The sequence below is a fragment of the Oncorhynchus gorbuscha genome, linkage group LG19, assembly GCF_021184085.1.
Source record: "Oncorhynchus gorbuscha isolate QuinsamMale2020 ecotype Even-year linkage group LG19, OgorEven_v1.0, whole genome shotgun sequence".
Classification (NCBI taxonomy): Eukaryota; Metazoa; Chordata; class Actinopteri; order Salmoniformes; family Salmonidae; genus Oncorhynchus; species Oncorhynchus gorbuscha.
In genome coordinates, this window is record NC_060191.1 from 67399904 (window position 1) to 67408294 (window position 8391).

Consider the following 8391-nt stretch of genomic DNA (forward strand, 5'->3'; position numbering starts at 1 on the left):
AGTTTCTGACTTTGTCTCCTAGGAATTAGAGCAATAGACTGATAGAACTGTTGTCTTGTTGTTAGACAGCTCATACTGTAGAATATATTTCTTCAAATGGACGCTTTATATCACTAATGCTGCTAAACCTGTCCTCTACTGTACTGTATTAAACCTGTCCTCTACTGTATTAAACCTGTCCTCTACTGTACTGTATTAGACCTGTCCACTACTGTACTGTATTAAACCTGTCCTCTACTGTATTAAACCTGTCCTCTACTGTATTAAACCTGTCCTCTACTGTACTGTATTAGACCTGTCCTCTACTGTACTGTATTAGACCTGTCCTCTACTGTATTAGACCTGTCCTCTACTGTATTAAACCTGTCCTCTACTGTATTAAACCTGTCCTCTAATGTACTGTATTAGACCTGTCCTCTACTGTACTGTATTAGACCTGTCCTCTACTGTACTGTATTAGACCTGTCCTCTACTGTACTGTATTAAACCTGTCCTCTACTGTACTGTATTAGACCTGTCCTCTACTGTACTGTATTAGACCTGTCCTCTACTGTACTGTATTTAACCTGTCCTCTACTGTACTGTATTAGACCTGTCCTCTACTGTACTGTATTTAACCTGTCCTCTACTGTACTGTATTAGACCTGTCCTCTACTGTATTAAACCTGTCCTCTACTGTACTGTATTAGACCTGTCCTCTACTGTACTGTTTTAGACCTGTCCTCTACTGTATTAGACCTGTCCTCTACTGTATTAGACCTGTCCTCTACTGTACTGTATTAGACCTGTCCTCTACTGTATTAGACCTGTCCTCTACTGTACTGTATTAGACCTGTCCTCTACTGTACTGTATTAGACCTGTCCTCTACTGTACTGTATTAGACCTGTCCTCTACTGTATTAGACCTGTCCTCTACTGTATTAGACCTGCCCTCTACTGTACTGTATTAGACCTGCCCTCTACTATACTGTATTAGACCTGTCCTCTACTGTACTGTATGCGACCTGTCCCCTACTGTATTGTTTTAGACCTGTCCTCTACTGTTTTAGACCTGTCCTCTACTGTTTTAGACCTGTCCTCTACTGTATTAGACCTGTCCCCTACTGTACTGTTTTAGACCTGTCCCCTACTGTACTGTATTAAACCTGTCCTCTACTGTTTTAGACCTGTCCCCTACTGTACTGTATTAGACCTGTCCCCTACTGTACTGTATTAGACCTGTCCTCTACTGTTTTAGACCTGTCCTCTACTGTATTAGACCTGTCCTCTACTGTTTTAGACCTGTCCTCTACTCTACTGTATTAGACCTGTCCTCTACTGTACTGTATTAGACCTGTCCCCTACTGTACTGTATTAGACCTGTCCTCTACTGTTTTAGACCTGTCCTCTACTGTACTGTATTAAACCTGTCCCCTACTGTACTGTATTAGACCTGTCCCCTACTGTACTGTTTTAGACCTGTCCTCTACTGTATTAGACCTGTCCTCTACTGTACTGTATTAGACCTGTCCTCTACTGTACTGTATTAGACCTGTCCTCTACTGTACTGTATTAGACCTGTCCTCTACTGTACTGTTTTAGACCTGTCCTCTACTGTATTAGACCTGTTTTAGACCTGTCCTCTACTGTACTGTTTTAGACCTGTCCTCTACTGTATTAGACCTGTCCTCTATTGTACTGTATTAGACCTGTCCTCTATTGTACTGTATTAGACCTGTCCTCTACTGTACTGTATTAGACCTGTCCTCTACTGTACTGTATTAGACCTGTCCTCTACTGTACGGTTTTAGACCTGTCCTCTATTGTACTGTATTAGACCTGTCCTCTATTGTACTGTTTTGAAAAATTTCTCTCTCTCTCTCTCTCTCTCTCTCTCTCTCTTCTCTCTCTCTCTCTCTCTCTCTCTCTCTCTCTCTCTCTCTCTCTCTCTCTCTCTCTCTCTCTCTCTCTCTCTCTCTCTCTCTCTCTCTGTATAGGGGCTCTCTCGGAAGTTACATCTCTGTTTTTAAAATGTCTCTTCTCTCTCTCCCTCCCTCCCTCCCTCCTCCCTCCCTCTCAGGGTCAGATTTTGGTGACAGTTCAGATGACTCTGAAGATCCAGACCAAGTTTACCCCAAGCCCCAGTCTGTGAACATGGCAGACAGGGTAGGATAGTGTGTGTGTGTACTCTGAATATGTGTCTGGACTGTAATGTTATTGTGTTGCTGTGTGTCAGTGACGGCTGTGTTGTCCAATAGGATGTGTTCCTGCCGGTGCCGGGGTGGGGGAAGGGGCGATACAGCTCTCTCTGCAGCGACGATGAACTATTGGACGATGACAACGAGCCAATCAGCAACCGGTTAGTGTCCCCTGACCCTTGACCTCTGGTGACATCATTGTTGCCATAGAGAGAGGGAATAACTCTCTCTCTTTCATTCTCCTCTCTCTCTTTTTATTTTCTTTATCTTTCTCTCACTTTCACTCTCTTTCTTTCTCTCAGTCAGAGCTCATGGCAGGACTATGGTCTGAGTACGCTACAGGAGAGTGTCTACCTGCCGGTCACAGGCAGGGTCCTAGCCCAGCCCCCTAGAGATGGCCCCTCCCCTGTTCTAAAGATGGGCTGGCTGGATAAGGCTGGATAAGAACCCACCGCAGGGGTATGACACACGCACGCACGCACGCACGCACGCACGCACGCACGCACGCACGCACGCACGCACGCACGCACGCACGCACGCACGCACACACACACACACACACACACACACACACACACACACACACACACACACACACACACACACACACACACACACACACACACACACACACACACACACACACAGCACACACACATATCCAGTATACGACCTCCCTAACTGTATGTATGTGTGTGCAGGTCTCTGTACTACCAGAGGAGATGGGTGAAGCTGGATGTTGACTACCTGAGATACTTTGACAACGACAAGGTGCGGTAACTATGAGTTCATTTGGCCATCTACACTGTCCTGTTAGTCTATACATTACCTAGGTCATGATGTCCCCCATTAGTATTTCTCAGAGATGTGGTTTCTCTATTGATTGTCTGTGTTGTGTGTGACAGCGGTCATATGAGTCATGGTGTGTTGTGTGTGTGTGTGTGTGACAGCGGTCCTATGAGTCATGGTGTGTTGTGTGTGTGACAGCGGTTATATGAGTCATGAGGTGTTGTGTGTGTGTGTGTGTGTGTGTGACAGCGGTCCTATGAGTCATGGTGTGTTGTGTGTGTGTGTCTGACAGTGGTCGTATTAGTCATGGTGTGTTGTGTGTGTGACAGCGGTTATATGAGTCATGATGTGTGTGTGTGTGTGTGACAGCAGTTGTATGAGTCATGATGTGTTGTGTGTGTTGTGTGTGTGACAGCGGTTATATGAGTCACAGTGTGTTGTGTGTGTGACAGTGGTTATATGAGTCCTAGTGTGTGTGTGTGTGTGTGTGACAGCAGTCATATGAGTCATGGTGTGTTGTGTTTTGTGTGTGTGTGGGACAGCGGTCGTATGAGTCATGGTGTGTTGTGTTTGTGTGTGTGTGTGTGGGACAGCGGTCGTATGAGTCATGGTGTGTTGTGTGTGTGACAGCGGTTATATGAGTCATGAGGTGTTGTGTGTGTGTGTGTGTGTGTGACAGCGGTCCTATGAGTCATGGTGTGTTGTGTGTGTGTGTGTGTCTGACAGTGGTCGTATTAGTCATGGTGTGTTGTGTGTGTGACAGCGGTTATATGAGTCATGATGTGTGTGTGTGTGACAGCAGTTGTATGAGTCATGATGTGTTGTGTGTGTGACAGCGGTTATATGAGTCATGGTGTGTGTGTGTGACAGTGGTTATATGAGTCATAGTGTGTGTGTGTGTGTGACAGCAGTCATATGAGTCATGGTGTGTTGTGTTTGTGTGTGTGTGTGGGACAGCGGTCGTATGAGTCATGGTGTGTTGTGTTTGTGTGTGTGTGTGTGGGACAGCGGTCGTATGAGTCATGGTGTGTTGGGTGTGTGACAGCGGTCGTATGAGTCATGGTGTGTTGTGTTGCAGGAGGTATACTCTAAGAGGATCATACCAACGGCTGCCATTACGGGGGTGACCAACGTGGGGGAGCAGAAGTTTGAGGTGGTCACAACCAACCGGACCTTTCTCTTCAGAGCCGAGAGCGACTGTGAGTGTGTGTGTGGGTGTGTGTGTGTGTACATCCTTTGTTGTTCTCTGGTTGTCAACCCAGAAACCTTGACTTGTTGTTCTCTGGTTGTCAGCCCAGAAACCTTGACTTGTTGTTCTCTGGTTGTCAGCCCAGAAACCTTGACTTGTTGTTCTCTGGTTGTCAGCCCAGAAACCTTGACTTGTTCTTCTCTGGTTGTCAGCCCAGAAACCTTGACTTGTTGTTCTCTGGTTGTCAGCCCAGAAACCTTGACTTGTTGTTCTCTGGTTGTCAACCCAGAAACCTTGACTTGTTGTTCTCTGGTTGTCAGCCCAGAAACCTTGACTTGTTGTTCTCTGGTTGTCAGCCCAGAAACCTTGACTTGTTGTTCTCTGGTTGTCAGCCCAGAAACCTTGACTTGTTGTTCTCTGGTTGTCAGCCCAGAAACCTTGACTTGTTGTTCTCTGGTTGTCAACCCAGAAACCTTGACTTGTTGTTCTCTGGTTGTCAGCCCAGAAACCTTGACTTGTTGTTCTCTGGTTGTCAACCCAGAAACCTTGAGTCCAAGTAAACACAGCAACATGTTTTGAGCCATGGTTTAATACACAGCGACTTGGTTCGTCCCTCTTCTTATACTAGTCAGATAATAGGAAGTATTCTACTGTGTACTAGTGCAAGTATAACTGTGTGTTCAGAACATTGTGGCGGAGGCGGATGGCAGCCCTGGTCTTAGGAAAGCGCAGAGAGAGGAAAACTCACCTTAGTTATTGATCAATTGTTGCTTAAATCCCGAAATCATATCAACCCTTATAATAATTAAAGCAATGGTCAACTGGATGATAATTTCAGCACCGTTTTGATTGAGACAATCGTGGGCGACTCGTCTTTATAAATCAATCAAGGTCTGAATCGAATATTTGACAATATGTAGGTTGGGGAAATGTTAGCTAAGTTGAGGTGAGTGCTAATGATCCAAGTTATTCCAGTTAGCTCATATATTAACTGATCAGAACACTTTGCTGGCATGCTATGTACAGTAGCTTAACAAGTGGATCATGCTCTTCACTCGCCTGTGACTGTGTCTGATCATCAATCAATGGGATTTTGTTTCACTGAATCTCCGTCTGTATATTTGGTTAATTGATCTCTGGCTGGGCAAATAAGTGGTGGTATAGCTCATCTATCACCGATCATAAACATTTAGCATGCTATAACGTAGCCTAATCAAGTGTTTGTCTATCACTGATCTGAAACATTTAGCATGCTATAACATAGCCTAATCAAGTGTTCGTCTATCACTGATCTGAAACATTTAGCATGCTATAACGTAGCCTAATCATGTGTTCATGTATAACTGATCTGAATCATTTAGCATGCTATAACGTAGCCTAATCATGTGTTCATCTATCACTGATCTGAAACATTTAGCATGCTATAACGTAGCCTAATCAAGTGTTCGTCTATAACTGATCTGAATCATTTAGCATGCTATAACGTAGCCTAATCAAGTGTTCATCTATCACCGATCTGAAACATTTAGCATGCTATAACGTAGCCTAATCAAGTGTTCATCTATCACCGATCTGAAACATTTAGCATGCTATAACGTAGCCTAATCAAGTGTTCATCTATCACCGATCTGAAACATTTAGCATGCTATAACGTAGCCTAATCAAGTGTTCATCTATCACCGATCTGAAACATTTAGCATGCTATAACGTAGCCTAATCAAGTGTTCATCTATCACCGATCTGAAACATTTAGCATGCTATAACGTAGCCTAATCAAGTGTTCATCTATCACCGATCTGAAACATTTAGCATGCTATAACGTAGCCTAATCAAGTGTTCATCTATCACCGATCTGAAACATTTAGCATGCTATAACGTAGCCTAATCAAGTGTTCATCTATCACCGATCTGAAACATTTAGCATGCTATAACGTAGCCTAATCAAGTGTTCATCTATCACTGATCTGAATCATTTAGCATGCTATAACGTAGCCTAATCAAGTGTTCATCTATCACTGATCTGAATCATTTAGCATGCTATAACGTAGCCTAATCAAGTGTTCATCTATCACCGATCTGAAACATTTAGCATGCTATAACGTAGCCTAATCAAGTGTGTATTTTTCTCTTGGATCATGCAGCCTTATAATCTCTCCACCATGGAGCTGTGACAGCGTGTCCTGTTTTATGTGTCTTAACCTAACTTCAATATAATCAATCAGTGATTCATGTTGGCTAATTACACAGCATATGAGTCATTCATGCATTTTAAATACAGTCAAGCGTTTTATTTTGTAATGAAATAACAAAGGGAACCTTGAACAAATAAACTAGAAATAAACTAGATTTTCTGTTGAACAGCCATTTGAATAATCTGTTAAAAGCCCTGTGTTTTCAACACATGTTAAATTGGTAGTTACAGTCTTGTCCCATCGCTGCAACTCCCGTACAGACTCGGGAGAGGCGAAGGTCGAGAGCCTTGCGTCCTCTGAAACACAACCGTGCCAAGTCGCACTGCTTCTTGACACACTGCTCGCTTAACCCGGAAACCAGCCGCACCAATGTGTCGGAGAAAATACTGTAGAACTGGCGACCGTGTCAGCGTGCACTGCGCCCGTCCCGCCACAGGAGTCGCTAGAGCGCGATGGGACAAGGAAATCTCGGCCAGTCAAACCCTCCCCTAACCCGGACGACACTGGACCAATTGTGCGCCGCCTCATGGGTCTCCCGGTCACGGCCGGCTGCGACACAGCCCAGGATTGAACCCGGGTCAGTAGTGATGCCTCAAGCACTGCGATGCCTTAGACCGCTGCACAACTCGGGAGGCCACTCCAACCTATTCTTATCGCAATTTGAAACATTTCACTCATCAGAAAAATACTTTCATCATGGCAGCAAATGTCTCTGGCCCAGCCAATTTTTAAAATCCTGGCACCGCTAGTGGCACTGCTAGTGTCTGCAGCTGCAGCTGCTGAGAGAGAGCCTTAGTAGGATAGAAGGTGCACAGACACTCACAGTTGATTTTGATTCTTACCACGACACGGCAAGCCCGAAACCCAAATCAACCCCACAACAATGAGAACTCTAGAAACAGCAACACATCTGCCCATCATGCAGACATCCACATCAAGCTGTTCATATCACACTGCTGCGTGCTAAATCACTCTTCGTGTGTGTGTGTGTGTGTGTGTGTGTGTGTGTGTGTGTGTGTGTGTGTGTGTGTGTGTGTGTGTGTGTGTGTAGTTGAGAGAAATGAGTGGGTGTCAGTTCTGCAGAACTTTACCAAGGGGGGCCAGGGGGGCAGCAGGGAGATTACTTCATCGGTCCCACACTCCTCGATGACCCCTGGTTCACCCCTGACCCCTGAACAGCAGGGCTACCTGGAGCTGAGGGGCCTGCGCTCCAAACTCTACACAGTCGTCTCCGGAGACAAGGTCTTCCTCTACAAGAACATGGAGGTGAGGCTGTGGGGGTGTTTGGTCCTAGGGGTGTTTGGTCCTAGGGGTGTTGGGTCCTAGGGGTGTTGGGTCCTAGGGGTGTTGGGTCCTAGGGGTGTTGGGTCCTAGGGGTGTTGGGTCCTAGGGGTGTTGGGTCCTAGGGGTGTTGGGTCCTAGGGGTGTTGGGTCCTAGGGGTGTTGGGTCCTAGGGGTATTTGGTCCTAGGGGTGTTGGGTCCTAGGGGTGTTGGGTCCTAGGGGTGTCGGGTCCTAGGGGTGTTGGGTCCTACGGGTGTTGGGTCCTACGGGTGTTGGGTCCTAGGGGTGTTGGGTCCTAGGACTGTTTGGTCCTAGGGGTGTTGGGTCCTAGGACTGTTGGGTCCTAGGACTGTTTGGTCCTAGGACTGTTTGGTCCCAGGGGTGTTGAGTCCTAGGACTGTTTGGTCCTAGGACTGTTTGGTCCTAGGGGTGTTGGGTCCTAGGACTGTTTGGTCCTAGGACTGTTTGAGTCCTAGGACTGTTGAGTCCTAGGGGTGTTGGGTCCTGGGACTGTTTGGTCCTAGGGGTGTTTGGTCCTAGGGGTGTTTGGTCCTAGGGGTGTTGGGCCCTAGGGGTGTTGGGTCCTGGGACTGTTTGGTCCTAGGGGTGTTTGGTCCTAGGGGTGTTTGGTCCTAGGGGTGTTGGGTCCTAGGGGTGTTGGGTCCTGGGACTGTTTGGTCCTAGGGGTGTTGGGTCCTAGGGGTGTTGGGTCCTGGGACTGTTTGGTCCTAGGGGTGTTGGGTCCTGGGACTGTTTGGTCC

At 46.3% G+C, this 8391-nt stretch overlaps 1 protein-coding gene across 1 annotated transcript in view; it reads left to right on the forward strand.

Moving 5' to 3' along the window:
- LOC124004955 (arf-GAP with Rho-GAP domain, ANK repeat and PH domain-containing protein 1-like) overlaps window positions 1-8391 on the forward strand; it is a 122674-nt gene that overhangs the window by 41433 nt on the left and 72850 nt on the right. The window contains 7 exon segments of the mRNA XM_046313759.1: window positions 2060-2145; window positions 2238-2338; window positions 2480-2603; window positions 2605-2636; window positions 2879-2948; window positions 4045-4165; window positions 7399-7613. Of these exon segments, the coding sequence (XP_046169715.1) occupies window positions 2060-2145; window positions 2238-2338; window positions 2480-2603; window positions 2605-2636; window positions 2879-2948; window positions 4045-4165; window positions 7399-7613 (749 nt within the window).